Genomic DNA, 16084 nt, shown 5'->3' with positions numbered 1-16084 from the left:
AAATATTACAGTTTACTTGGAAATTATTTTATCCGATGTCATATGACATACATAATATATTACAATAGTATACATAGTTTATATGAATATGAATTTTTTAAACTTTAATCAAACGACTTGTCGTGATCAAATCGATTTAATAATCACTCACTATATAAAAAGCGTCTATAGCGGGAAGTTTTGTGACCGAAGTTTATTTACAATATGGCTATATGCCACAGCAGGATATTAATACCAAGTATAGTTTTATGCCGTTTGAGTGGTTGTTAGCTTGGACCGAATGAGAATAATATACGACGTATTACATTGTCCATACTCCTCTTTGATTTATTTTTATTTTTTATCTCTATGATAAGTAACCGATGAAATGTTACGATTCACAGCTTTGAGCGCAGTTTTAGATAGAAAATGTTTGTACTTTTTTAACTAAAAAATTCTTCAGGAAAGTCAAATGCATTTTCTATGTTTGTTTAAGTGTTGCGATTTTGGCAATTCGTCCGTATAATAATGGTTAATAACTATTCTCCTGAAACGATTTTTATTTTTTGTTGTGATTCAAATACAAAAAAATGAAACTTGAAATTTTCACCAAATACTTATTTATAATTTTCCATAGGGTTTCATTTTCAAAATATTTTGACTGTTTTTGAGTTATTTGTAGATATATAATTCTATTGATTTTTAAAATTTAATTAAAAGATCCCACATAAGTTTTTCTTTAGCCATATACAATTATTAAAAATAAAAAGTACACTAAAAGTACTAAAAGTACTAATAGTACACTTTTATTTTATACGCAAATTAAGTTTAAATTTTTACAAATATAATTTAGTATTTTATAGTAAGCAATATATAAAATAAAATAAAATAAAATGTTCCCCAGAAGAATTTTATGCTGGAACTAAAAAATCTTAAAAATAACATTCACAATTGTTTTTTTATAAATATCTGTACTTCAAATTTGGACAAAATTACGTATTTTAGCAATGAGTTATATAATATTACATTATAATAATGGTTATTATTTTGTTATATTTCAAAAACATTATTCTTGGAGACCTTAAACTCTTACGTATAATATTATGAATTTTGTTATACCTACGTAATAACATTTTCAAAATATGTTGATAAATTTAAAGATATTACCTAATTATAGTATGAATCTATTCATACTGTTTTATTTTATTTACAGTAAAGTGTTATAAACTCAAAAGTCAATAACAATAATATAACTATAATACGGCATAAATATATATTATTATGATAATTAAATATAAATAATAAGATAAATGCTATATTTAAGTAAATGTTCATTGAGAAACCACCCTCAATGTTAAAGATCGAAACATTTTTTCTACTATATATCGTGTATACTCACAAAAAAAACTCATCACTGTAAAATCAATACATTCATCGCTCTGCTTAGAATTTAAAATGTAGGTTAATGTATGTAAAAAGTACATAATCATTTAATCTATGATATTCTCCTCTCGTGGTTGAAGGTTTTTTTTTATTCAAACTTTGTTTGATTTGCCTATTTCCAAGAAGGGTTGAAAAGGAGAATATTATAGTTCGAAAAAATACAAATTTATGCATCTCATTTTTTTTATAATGATTATATATTCAAGTTTATAATATTCAGTATGTGTATAATATTTAAGAAGAAATCTTGAAATTACTTTGAAAGTCAAATATTAAGCGAGGAAATTTGAAAATTGAAGTAAATAACAAAAGGATGACCAACACTTATTAAAATGCAAAATGCATACATGTTTCATAAAGACAGTAACGACCTACTTACAAAGTTTGGTCGAATACAATTATAAGCCTAATTTTAAAACTTTATTATTAAAATAAAATAAAGTTTAAGTTAAAAAATGTTTCGTTATAAGAAAAAAATACGTTTAAAAAAATATAAGCATTATATATAATATATAATATTTAATTTTGATGAACTGCTTTATAAATAACCATAACGTATTATATCTTTCTGGGCCTTATAATATACTCTACATAATAATGTACTAAATAATATATTATGTATAATCCCTAAGGATATCGTGTTATTAATTACGATCGATCTACAATATAATTGCAGTTCACAGACCTCCTACGGACGACAAATTTATGTTACCTAAGGTTAGGTTACGTTAAACAAATATCACAACATTCATATTGCATTCGGGTAATAACTATTATTATGAATATCTATGGTTTTTTTTATTTGATAAATAGGGAGGTTTTTTTAATGCAAGTACTCACCAGTCGACATCGTCACTAATATAATACGCTATTATTATAGTGTCATTTTCATATACGTTTAAAACTTTATTTCCTCCTTACAAAATCGTTCAATGCGTACAGAAATTTATTTCGAGTTCATGAAAAAATAATATGTTTAACGGCTAGTTGGTATATATAAGCTCTTTGACGTTTTGAAAGTTTTATTTCATGATATTCTATAATATACGTTTTTAAATTAATAGTTATTCGAACTAAGTACTTCAAAATATAATATATATATATATGAATTTGGCTATAAAAAGAAATACACTTTCATTTATAGCCTTGTTCAACATAACTTAATTACCTACCTTTTATTTTTTGTGAAGTGTTTACTTATTTATTTTTACGATATAGCGCACCACACTTACATTATATATTATCGGTATTCATGTTTGATTATATATGATATACTCACTATAATATTATAGAGGAATTTTGATGTATATATCACAGTCAGGTCGTTTATTAATTTTGAGTATATATCCGAAATAGGTAATGCTTATTTTACCAAAAATGTATAAAAGAACTCATATCAATAGGTTAGTAAGTACGGATTTATTCATGTGTACACATAAAAAAATATAGTATTAGTATAAAGTATATAGTATTTACAATGTTTATAATACGACTTTCTAATATTCCCAAATAAAAAATAATACCTATAAACAGAATAGTGGAGAACGACTCTTTACATAAAAAATAAAATACAACATTATTGAATATTTAGTTATTAAAATAATAAAATATATTGTATTATCATCCAAAAAGCTATAATGCTGATAAAACATCGATTAATACTAAAGAGGAAACTTAGATATTTTTATTTTTTTACTTGATCTATAATATAACGAATTTAACACACAAAATCATAAAAATATTTTAATGGTTAAATATTTTTGGAGTGGTATTACAGTTGATAAGAATATATTATTTTTGTAACGTGGTGTACTTGGAATTCTTTATAGGTTTATAAATATTACATTAATCCATCTATTTCACCAAAAACCTAATAAAGACATTTACTGACATATTTTTAACTATCTATTATAATAGTTACTAAAATACTAGTTAATATAAAATATTATCTATTGGCCATTACTCACCACCTAAAAAAACTTAAAGGCGGCTGATCTCAATTTTTGTTCATTCGCCACGCCACTGTATTATATGTTAAATTAGAAACATATTAATTTTCCGTTAAAATGTATACTAAAATTTTTAAAATATTTTATTTTATTGTTAAAATTATAGAGTTTTATATATTTTATTTAAAATCAAATTTCTCATTAATAATACTGTATTATTGTTTTGATTCCAATGACCTAGGGAATTCAACTTTAATTTTAGACTATTGGATCGAGATTTACAACTATTCCGAATTTTGTTAACATATAATGACCCCACACCAATCTTTGACTTTTTCAGCATCTCACAGTTATGAATGTATCTCTAAAATGTTATATATGAGCTATCTAACTAATAGCAAGGTACTGTACGCACCAATTTTATGACGAAAATCCATAAAAACCATCGATTCTTCATTTATGCCGTTCAATAATGTTTTTTATACTACGAGCTATAAAAATCAAACGATGATTAATAGCTTTTGATCAAGTTAGTGGTGTCAACCAAAAAAGATATTATTAAAGAGTTCCCATTGTCATTTGAGTTCAAAAACAAACTAAAAATAAGCTTTATATTTGTGAACCTTTAAGGAAAACGTCGAATTTAACTATTATATAACAAATACAAATCTCATTTCTAAAAAGGATACGTAGCGGCATTGCTCTATATAGTGTACACAAGCATAATATTATAGAGAATAATAAGTATTATATATAAAATTTGATGTTCAATGTCCCATGTAAATTGAGCAGAATATTCTCAAACTATATAATCATATTGTTATGGATTTAAATTTTGGTAAAGATTTTCCGAGTTTGCCTTATAATAATATAATATTAACAAGAGCCTTTGGTCGTTAACCTAAAAATGAATCTATATATCTATATACTTAGAAATATAGTTACAAATCATAATGATTCCTGAACATGTATTCTCGTTATTAAATGTTGAAAAAAATGTTTATGTTTAAATATCTATACGTACTTCCTCTTAAAGAAATCTTAATTAAAGAACTGAATAAAAACGAATTAACCATATGTTACTAACAATCTAAGAAGCAACTTGACCATTTAAAAAAAAAGTTATATCCATAATTCTTTGATAAACTTGAAGAGTATATTTAACTTCCATTTTCAATCAATATGGGATACTATAGAGTTGATGATACGTGAATTTCATTTTGGTTCACAAAAATTGGATATTCTTTTTTATTTATATAAATTTTTTCCATTGGTTATAGATTATACTATGATTATAATTAAATAATATAAGTATTTACCGCTCTAGTGCTCTGCGTTATTATATAGATAAAAAAAACTATTTTAGTAAATTATTATTATTATATTATATTGGTTTATTATTTTTACATATTGTATTTTGTGTGATTTAAAGTCGATTTTGTGCTAACCGATTCGCTCAAAACCAATAAGTTTTTACGTTAAATTAATATAATCTCATTGAATCAAGTATACTACCAGTTTATCTGTTTTCATTTACATTACTTGTTAATGCTTATTTCTATTGCAGTTTATCGTGTATATTATTTAAATAATATAAAATCTTAAAAAATAAGATCCCGGGTCGAACAGATTTTGTTATCATATAAAGTGCTTATAAGGCTATAAGGAAATCTGTTATATTGGCGAACCAATTCGTCAACAAGAACGTCGAACACACTATATTAAAAGCAAATTTTACTAAACAGAAAGAATATTTCTCTCAATTAAAATTTTAAGGAAAACAAGGAGTTATTAATTTACAATACTTTCCTTTGCCACGCAAAAACATGTTCAAATACAATAAAAATAACAACTGTTGAAATTTGTTTATATAATATGTAACCTGTTTTATTTTAAATTAATTTTGATGTTTACTCATAAAAACAATTTCATCATAAGTACTGACTAGCTTGAGACTTCAAAAATAAATAGATACATTTAAAATAAAATAGCATAATAAATGTATTCGTTTTATTATAAATTGCACACACACTGTTTACTGTTTAGTATAAAAACTGCTGTTAAATATATATATAAATTGCCATTAAATTAGGTTATATTTTTTACTGTGTAACCAATAAAGTCCTTTGGTCAAGTTTTTTCCATATTTATATCATACACATGCTTTTAAAATAGTAAAAACTATCTTATACAACGATTTATCAAACTATTTTAGAATATTGTGGTGTTACCTAAAGTGACAGTTTTAAAATTACTTCTCTCACACACTTATTTTATACTGACATAAATATTTTTACGGGCATGTTAACCAGAATAATATTTCTGTAACTAGTAAATGGGGGTAATCTTATAGTTTAAGGATAATTGTATAGTGGTTTTGTTTTTGTTAACCTGAAATGTTTCAGTAGTCTAAATGTATTCCTTTTTTTGGATGATTTTAGTTAAATGTTGGTATTTTTTCGACTACTTCCGTGTACAAACAAAATTACAATTTCATGTAAATCGTTATTATATTTTAAAATTATACTGTTTTCAAAGATATAATATACTTTAAAAATTGAATTATTAATTTTAAAATAATATGTTTGGATTAATTAAGATAAATTATTGTTCTTATAAGAACTCCTGTAGTTCATAATATTATAAGTGTATTTTTAAATGATATTTTACCGTCTCGCCTTATACAATCATAACATTATATACTCAGTGATGCTTCTCACGAGTATTATTATTATTTTTAAATAAAATGTATTTCTTTAATTTATTCAGAGTTAGTAGCTATCAAATATTCTTGGAATATCATAGCCTGTAAATTTATATTTGTAACCTGCAGTACTTACAAAATTATAGAGTAAAATTTATTGTATAAAATTATTTTTATAAAAAAATGATTGATCTTATTATACGTTTTAACACTCGTTTTACTTGGAAAATTATGCAAGATTTTATACTTATAAAAATAAATACATAAGAAGAAAATTGATTTTTTTTAAAAATTATTAAAAATATTATAAAAACATCAATCAATAAGCCCTTAACAAGATGTTCAAGATTACGAATGTGATAAATTAATGACCGATATTATTATATAATTAAAAATGGATTCTCCAAAACCTAATTTTTTCTTATCAGAGATGACATTCAAATTAAATTTAAAAAAAATTACCTAACTTACTCCGGAATAACGTCCTAGTATATATTAAGTTTGTATAAGTAATATATACACTATATACATACGTTTTATGTATTTTTGATACTTTATTCCATTTGTGCCTTAAAATCATTTCATGGTTCCTTATTTACTACCTACATTTTACAACCAACGTTTTATGTGTCTTTTATCCGAAAAATAATACGAAATACCTATACTATCACGTACATGTGAGCAAGAAAAAAAATGCACGCAATAAACTCTAACAAGCAAGAGACGTGAAAATCGACATCATCGCAGTCCATTGATCACAGCTGTAACAGCTGAGCTGTTTGATTATCACGGATAAAACACAGTAGGTGTGTAAATACATATATATCATGAATATGTGGTTGTTAAAATTAAAACAATTTCGGTCGTTAGTATGAACAACGAAAATAGCATTTAATATCACAGTTGTAGTATCTTTGTATTTAACATCTTAGAATATGCAATTTAAATGTAATATAATGTTACCTTACATTAGTATAAAAAATACAATCTAAGCCCTCCAAAATCTAAACAAGTCTCCTAAAATAATACATAATAGATAAACTGTATTGATACATTTATAAGTAATTAATACATTTCTCTCCCGACTTCTCCAATAGAGTTATATAATTATACGAATATACAATGCTTATATTCTACACCTTTAAAATTTTGCTTGTTAAAGGAAAAATACTTAATTTGTTATAATATGGTGTAATTACTTGATAGTGCCACGTATTATTATATTTATTTATTATAGATAAGTGAACAATGATTCACAAATATAATTTACAATGATGATATTATGTTTTAAAGGAGTCTAAAAGTTTAAGAAAAATAGTATTGCGAGTATTAATATAATACTAATGATTATCCAATCATAATTGGATCGTTTAAAACTGAAATAGATAATTAAGAATCAGAATATTGATTTAATTATGTCATCTTTTTTTAATTTATCAATGATATAATCTTGGCTAAGAATTTAAATCACATTTAAAGAACTACAATATATAAATATAACCTAATTAATCTTGAAATATGTGCTAATAGTATACTCGAATAACGAATATAAAAAGATAACAACAATTTGGAAAAATAAAAAAACATACATTATTTTAAACTAAATTGATTTTCAAAGTAGTATTATTTAAAATTATAAAGGTATCCGAAAAACATAGAATCAATCTAATTTTAAACGCGAATTAGCAAAAAATAAACAATCATAATTTTAAGAATAAAAGAATAAAATTATAAAATTGCATATTTGAAATCGTGGATTCATTTAACACATTTTGTTTGCGCACTCTACTATTTTTATCTATATTCTATAATAATATTAGAAAATACTATATAGTTCAAATCTTAATCATAATATAAATAATAATTATTATACAATATACATATCAATTAAGTAAAATAACAACAAAAGTAAATTAGACACATTTTCTAAATATGTGTAAATTAGTTCATAGTTGATAGGTATGTAATATTTATATTATAAATATTTTGTGATTAGACACATCTAACATTTGTTTTTTAATAATATATAAAATGACACCTGTGTAATCATAACATTATTTTTTATAATACTTTTTCGCCGCACAACGCGTCCTACGCATTTACATTACCGACACAACACCAGTAATAGTGTATTATATTATAGGTATTATAATTTATGGCACGCAAATTATCTATAGATACGCAAGGGACAGTCCTTTGAGTTTTCATCATATTATTTTAAATAGAATTTCATGTTTATTCTCAAAAAATTCAAGGTCCCAATTACAATTTTAAAGTATCACAAATTAGACATAATTCATAGAAAAATAAAAAAATAACTTAATCCTAAAATTATAATAAAAAAAAGTAAGTAAATCTTTATTTTTGATCAAGATAATGAATTTCTCGTATTAATATATAATTTTAGTGGGTAATTAATAAAACAAAATTATTTTAATATTATTAATGTTAGATTTTTCAATTGTTTTCATATACTTAGTCAAGTTTACTTACTATAGAACAAATATCGATATGCACATCTAAATTAATGCCATAAAACTTATTAAACATCAATATTTTTGCAAGTTAGGTAAATGGTATACATCCCTTATTTCATTAGTACAATAAGTCAATAATTATAATATATAATATTAACTAAGTATGTAGATATAAAAACTATACACAAAACACATATTAAACAATGTTGACTTTTTCAGATGATTGACTGAATTTATCAATTTCTTTTGAGACTAAGGTCAAAAGAAGGTAATAATCAACTCATTAAAATAAGAAAAATACCTGAAATTAAACAATTTAGTTTATTTAAATTTAAGAAACGTTACTTTTTCGTTGATGAATAAGAACGGCTATATTATAAATCAATTGATAAATATTATTAAATAAATTATATTGATCGCAAATATTCCATTTAAAACAAAAAAAATTATTCTTTTTTTATTTTTTTATTTAGTTATTTTCTTCTCATCACTAGTTTGTTCTATCTTATAGATATTTAATGAGTATTTGTATTGTTAAATAAGTTAACAACATATTACCTATATATAAATATACGTATATAATGATAATTAATATTTGAACAGTATTTGTCGATCTGTTAACAGTAAAAAACATGTTTAACAATACCTAATTGTAACTTAATACTTGGATATTATTTTTAAAATAACTATAATAAAATTATTTCTTATTAAGGACAAATATATTGAATTGAAATTCTATTAATACATAATACATCAACCAACATAGATGGGTAGTAGGTACATATAAAATGTTATAGTGATTTCAATAAAAATAGTTTTAATTATATTTAAATAATATATCAATTTAAAAACCTAGTTGGAATTACGTCTGTACTGGAGTGACCCAACGCCAGCATTTTAATTTTTAATTTTATCTGCTTTATTTAACATGCACTTGTGGAACACTAGTTGGGCGATCATTGTATGTAAATTTACGGTGGTCGTAGTTAGTGGTCATTGTTTTAGCTTATGTCTCTTATCACAGAGCAAATAGCTATATTATTTGTAGTACGTAAACAGTCATTTGATAATGGATAATTGATATGATATAACTTTAGAGTCATAGTTCTAACTAACATTTTGAAATAACCTATTTAAACTATAAATCAAAATGAATAGTAATAATAGTTTAAATATTTATAACTATTTTATACTCACAAAAATTACATTAGTCAAGTGAAATTAAATTCTATTTAAATGTATTTTAGCATTTACAGAAATTAGTTTTTAAAACATTCTGTTTTAAAGAAAATATGTATTGTTTATGCTACGAATAGATTTTAATCTTATAAATTATTTATTCTCTTTAGCTTGTTTTATTTCTTTTTCCTTACTAAACTTAATCTTCTTGTTTGGGCTTGGCATTAAAAAAATATATTCTCTCTAGTAAATTATAAAATATATCCTACGATAAATGAAATATAAATGTCAATAAATCGTCCTACATTTTCTTCATTGTGTGATGACTGTAAAAAAACTTAAATTACAAACAATTTTATGTTATTATTGATATCGTTTGTAATTGTATTATTTTTTAAATAATTATTGCTACCTTGAAATAAGGTGTCTTAAAATAGCAATATCAACTTAAATTTTAGCACTAGAATTACGTTTTTGAAAATAGACACAGCTATTCAATAATATATTTGTTACAAAAATATTATGTATGTACAAATTCCTGTGATATAGTTATAATATATTATTGATTTATAAAAAATATATATATTATATTCTTATATGTATAGTTATAAACTACTACTAGTACTACTTATGGTAAAATATGAAAATTAATTTAACATTTATTAATATTTAAATTCATAAAAAACTACAATCAAATCCTGCTCGTTATTTAATAATTAATTTATTGATAAATCTGTATAGGTCATGACTCACAATACATTTAAAAATTTTATATATGAAGTAACGATATATAATTTTATTTATTTAAATTCTGACTCCGCGTTGATGATACGCGTTAATCAGTTTTTAAACAATTCAAAAAAACGTGAATATAGGTACTCGAATAATATTATTACTAGGGTTGTGAAGTTGTAAGAGTGCATTTATTTTTTTTTTTTGTGATTTTGAAACGTAGTTTTATAAGTAAATAATTCAATTATGTAACAACAAATCAATTTATGAAACTTTTTTTTTGCATTTTTTGACGTTTTTAATTCTTTAGGTCATTTTTTTGATTTTAAAGGTCATATTTTCCTTTTTTAGTTCATTTTCCGGTATTTTTAATTAAATTCCGTCAAATAACATTTTTAAAAACCTTTTAAAAAATGTTTCAAGCAAATAGTATTGTTAAATATTCAATCAACTTCAAAATCAAAATTCAAATAAGTCAACTTTTTTATAATTTTTTTTTTTTGTTAAATATTTTTTTTTATTTTGTTATGTATATCATTTACTTATATCAATATAATTATAAAAATTAAATTAAAAACTATTTTAAGTGCATATTTCATCAGATCTTTTTGACATTTTAAAATGCATTTTTAAAGTTTTTTTAATGCATTAAATTTATATCGCTAATTATAACATAAGTCAGCTTTACCTTACCCAACCAAAAATATGGCATCTGAGCATTAACTCATTAATAAATTATACATATTTCGTTAACGGAAAGGTTGTGTTAAATCTGAAAACTACCCTAAGTATTTATTTAGTTAACTAGTAAATCCACGTATAAGTAATAATAATAATAATAACTAACGTACAAACATACGAACCTGAAATAATTCGCGGCCATCGGGATCGTCATAGAACTCGTGCAAGTAACTCTTGACGCCGAACCCCGTCAGCCGTCTGCCAGTCCGGGCGTGGTAAGGCAACTTTTGGACGTCGTCGCCCCCGTCGACCGATCGCCGTTGTTGGTGATTTTTTTTCCTGGACCGCTCGACCGACGGCGAAGGAGCGGGCGACGGAGATGACGATGACAAGGACGCTGTCGTAGACGAATTCGTGACAAAACTCACACGGTTCGTATTAGCTGATTTTTTGTTGTTGTGTACTAGTATCCCCTTGGCGGCGGCGGTGGTAGTGGCGGCAATGGCGGGGACGCGGCCTGTTTTAGCGCCGGGTACGGAGCTTAGGCGACCACTGCAGCCCGACGACGCCACCGCGGAGTCGCCATTGTTATCGGACGTCATGTGAACGGTCAACACTGGTGGGCCTCTGAAACACGCCCGCGTGGGTACATCGTCAGAAATCTAAGTTCGTAAATAATAAATGTTTTAATATATTGTACACGTGCAATGTATATCATGCCACTATAAAAAGATTAAAAGATAGCGGCACGTAAGCACCACAAAGTGTACGATAAGCTCCTCGAAAAATCAAAAACTGATTTAAGCAGCAATCGGTTGACACAAATGTGACTGTATTACATAAAACATTTTGGAGCGATGAATAAGCGGATTTAACAGTGATTGATGTTCACTTTTTGTGTGTGTACACGGTAAGTAATCGATAAAATGCTCCGATTTTGAGGGTATTTTTGGATAGCAAATTAGATCTCATTTGTATTTTAAAGAGGTCAAAATTAAAAATGTCTAATATTTTTCAAAAATATCGGGTAAACTAAAAAAATACGAAAGAATAATGGACAATGCAAACAATTTTATGGTTTGAAATTCATTCATAAAAACTTTTCTTTTTATATCAAGTTTTGTACATTGTATACAAGATTCCTCATGTAGGTATAGTTCATACTGAAACTATTAAAAACAATAACTATATAACAACTCATTTAAATGATAAACAACAATGTTAATTATTTTGTTATACCTAATTTAAAAATATTACTTGTGAGAACATAACATTTTTATGTATTTTATATTATTATGATGAATTTCATTATACGTAATGTCATTTTTGATTTATTATAAGATATTATCTATTTGTATTTTGAACCTATTATTACTGTTTTACGGTATTTTCAAAAATAAGTTATTATATATCATTATAATAAATTATTATCATAAATTGATAGGTATAATATGGTATGAATATAGATTATTAAATACTAATGATATAATAAATGTAATATGTTTAGAAAAAATTATATCAAACTACCATAATATAATCAAAATTCGTATCTAATCAAATCATACACAGTTTTAACGACAACCGGGCTTTTACAGGCTTTTAGGCTTAGCTATACGCTAACATGTATCATGTGTTGTAGTGGCAGGTGGTATAATCGGGCGAAATGAATAATATTATGTACATTGTACAACAATACAACTTTCCTTTGGAAATCCAATGGAAATAACAATTCGTAAAATTATCATACTGATAATATATTAGTTGATTGATTTTTAAATTATTTATAAACACTTATTTTATAGTATAAGTAAGGTTTGAATCCGAATAATATATTCTATGAAATTTATTTGAATTCCTCAAAGACGTTGGTACAAGGAATTTATAATGTGTAATACAATGTATTCCACAACAAATCGGATAGGTACTGAGACTAGACTTTCAATAAAATACAATTTCTCTTAAGTTTCTAAAAATAAATTAAAATTTACATAACTTAATTTAATGTAAAAACTAAAAACAAAAGCTGTTAAAATGTATACATGTAAACGTTTATTGTAAATAATTGTTTACCAATGGTTACAGACTCACAGCTGTCGATTAATTTTTTGACTAATAAAAAACAATTTAAATCGAATTTATGTATTTAACTTTTTATAAAATGAATAAAAATAATAATAATTGCTTGGAATACTGTTTTTTGTCAATATAATATATTGATAGTGCATTAAAGAGAATTTACATTTTACCTACCTAATTACCGTTACTTATATTGCTTATAGTATATAATATATACTAGCGAATCAATCGCTAGCGGGCTTAACTAAAATTGGTATTCATTCACATTTGTTATTTCTATAAAATATAATATACGCATTCCAAATCGATTTGTTTTAACTATCATAATATTATGTGTAGTATTTGGCATAAACGTTGATTTATCTATTATTTATGGTATAATAATATGTATTGAACTGTTTAAACTTTTTTATTCCTACTTTTATATTTTATTTTTAATAGAATTTATAGATCAATAAGTTCATATTATTCACAATCGAAAATAAAATAAAACGCAGTCTGTTTTTGTAGTTTGTACTTAGAAACGTACCTATTCGAAGAATACTTTGAATTCTTGTAGTACTATGTACTAATGCACTATAGGTATTGTAAGTCACAGGTGACCTACATTTGAGTACATTGCTGTTGAATTAATACCATTGAAAATAAATAATCACACATTTACACATTTGCGAAACCTTCGGGAGGACTTAAAATAATATTATTTACCGAAATCATACATACATATACCGCACATATATTGCCGGAATATTTAAACAACGTACGTCGCTTAACGTTATAATATACTATTGTCTATTGAAGAATATGCGTATAATGTTACAAGAAGAGACAAAACATTTTATTCTCGAATACTAAGTAAACGAATGCGTACCTACGTATAAAGATCATTATGCTAAAACACTACTATTTTTTGGTGAGTGGGGACCAAATAGTGAGAAGCAAATCCATGTGTACATATTGTAATAATGTACCGAACTATAATACTAGTATCAGGTTAACTTCAAAATGCTCAGGCGAGGTAGATTTTCACTACGTCAGTAGCGGCAATCAAATTAATAATATTATATCATGATAAAATGTCTTTTGCTCCGAGCTCGTTGTCAACAGTTGTTTTAATGTTTAATCGCATGTGCGTATAATATTATTTGCCGATATTACACAATATCGCAGATGTACGCACCTGCAGCTGTTACCGTCACCACCGCCCGTAATGTCGTCGCCGTCCGATCGTCGACCCGCTGTTGCTGCGGATGCTTCCGCCCGCACCACCACCGAAGTTCCATCTGCAGCGTGCGATCCGACCGCACTCCGGTCTCCGGGTGTCCAGGAACTACAAATCGGAGGATGGAAAAAAAAATTGGTTGTTAAAGTCATAATCATCATTAGCCGTCGTGCCCGGACCGTTATACTTAACAGTGTGTTTCGTCGTTTACCCGATGAGGTAAATGCTCTAATACACGCGAGAGACGGATACTATAAACAGTAAATATTCTACGGTCCTATTATATACGTAGGTGGATAATGCAGGAGATTATAAATGAATGTAATATACCCATTTGGCCATTTATATAAATCGACCCCATAGCAGTGTAGCGACGGATCCGGCTCACCGACATTTCGTTTTAACGGGGTGTGGGGGCGTAAGTGATTTTTACTGTACCTACTCGAATGAAATGCTGTAAGCGCCTACTACCTGCGTTGTGCGGATCCACAAATTATAGGTATATACAATATAACGCTCCGACTGTTAACAGCAATATCGTGTGGTGAATATCCTACATAATAATGATGATAACATGTCTTGTTTTAAAAACTCGCAGACTTTATTTAGTTTCGTATGGATATTACGTGACGGGCCGGTTTAATAACAATAATAATAATAATAATAGTATTTACTGTAATGCGTTTAATATTATGCTCGTAATAACGTGCTGCGATAAACTATAGATATTATAATATATAGTATATAATACATGTTTCGTGTATATTATAGTATATTATTTATACAACCGCAACGGAATTCAGAAAGCCATAAAATTTAGAGAGATGTACTTCTCTTGAGCTGGTGCGGCTATTATTTTTATAGTATTTCAAATTCTCGAACGACTCAAACAATGCCCGACACGCATGACGTATAATATTACAAATAGTCACTGAAATTGTATACATAGTATAATGGTCGCTGTACGAAGAATGTTGCTAATGTAATGTGTTCAATCATACAAAATTTTTGAAAGGTTAAAGGTCGTACATACATTATGGCGTACAAAATATAATGAATTACTGACGTGTAGAATGCATACATGCGCATGACATCAAATTAATATTAATGAATTACCGGCACTTAACTTGAATCGTACGTATATTAATTAATCTATAAGAAACTAGTGTATTCTGTAGTTGGTGTTTCGTTTATCTTAATTAAAAAGTTTGAAATAAATTTCTATACGACTATACAAAATAAAACTTATTATTTCGATTATATTTCATAGCGTTTCTTCTTTACTAGCCAATAATCCTCGCTACTTATTTATTTTGTTATAATACGCTTATTAGCTATTACTCATAATATTACACTGTACAAGTGATCTCCTTATTTGTATGTTACAACTTACAATTAATATACCTATTTATATTTTTTAACATTTATATACTTCATACTTTATAAATACATAGTTTTAAAATTATAAATTTCATTATATCTATATGCAATTAGTAATGGTTTTATTTTATAATACAAATAGAATAAATATTAAATTCTAGTTACAAAAATGAATATATTTTTTTCTGCACTATTAACTTATGCATAGACAAAGCAAATCATTATTTACATAAGAAAATTAAAATTGGTTTTAAATACTTCA

The 16084-nt window shown here is 25.7% G+C and overlaps 1 protein-coding gene across 2 annotated transcripts in view; it reads right to left on the bottom strand.

Annotated features, from left to right (window-relative positions):
- Positions 1-16084, bottom strand: part of LOC113553450 (neurensin-1-like) — a 36667-nt gene that overhangs the window by 1077 nt on the left and 19506 nt on the right. The window contains exons 2-3 of one of the 2 annotated variants that reach the window (XM_026956782.1): positions 14401-14550; positions 11327-11806 (exon numbers count right to left, since the gene is read on the bottom strand). In XM_026956782.1, the coding sequence (XP_026812583.1) occupies positions 11327-11746 (420 nt within the window). In that variant the 5' untranslated portion in view covers positions 11747-11806; positions 14401-14550. The remainder of the gene's footprint in view (positions 1-11326; positions 11807-14400; positions 14551-16084) is intronic. The other variant, XM_026956781.1, reaches the window with a different exon arrangement.

Source organism: Rhopalosiphum maidis, chromosome 2 (genome assembly GCF_003676215.2).
Source record: "Rhopalosiphum maidis isolate BTI-1 chromosome 2, ASM367621v3, whole genome shotgun sequence".
NCBI classification, from domain to species: Eukaryota; Metazoa; Arthropoda; class Insecta; order Hemiptera; family Aphididae; genus Rhopalosiphum; species Rhopalosiphum maidis.
This window is presented reverse-complemented; position numbering and strand designations above follow the sequence as displayed.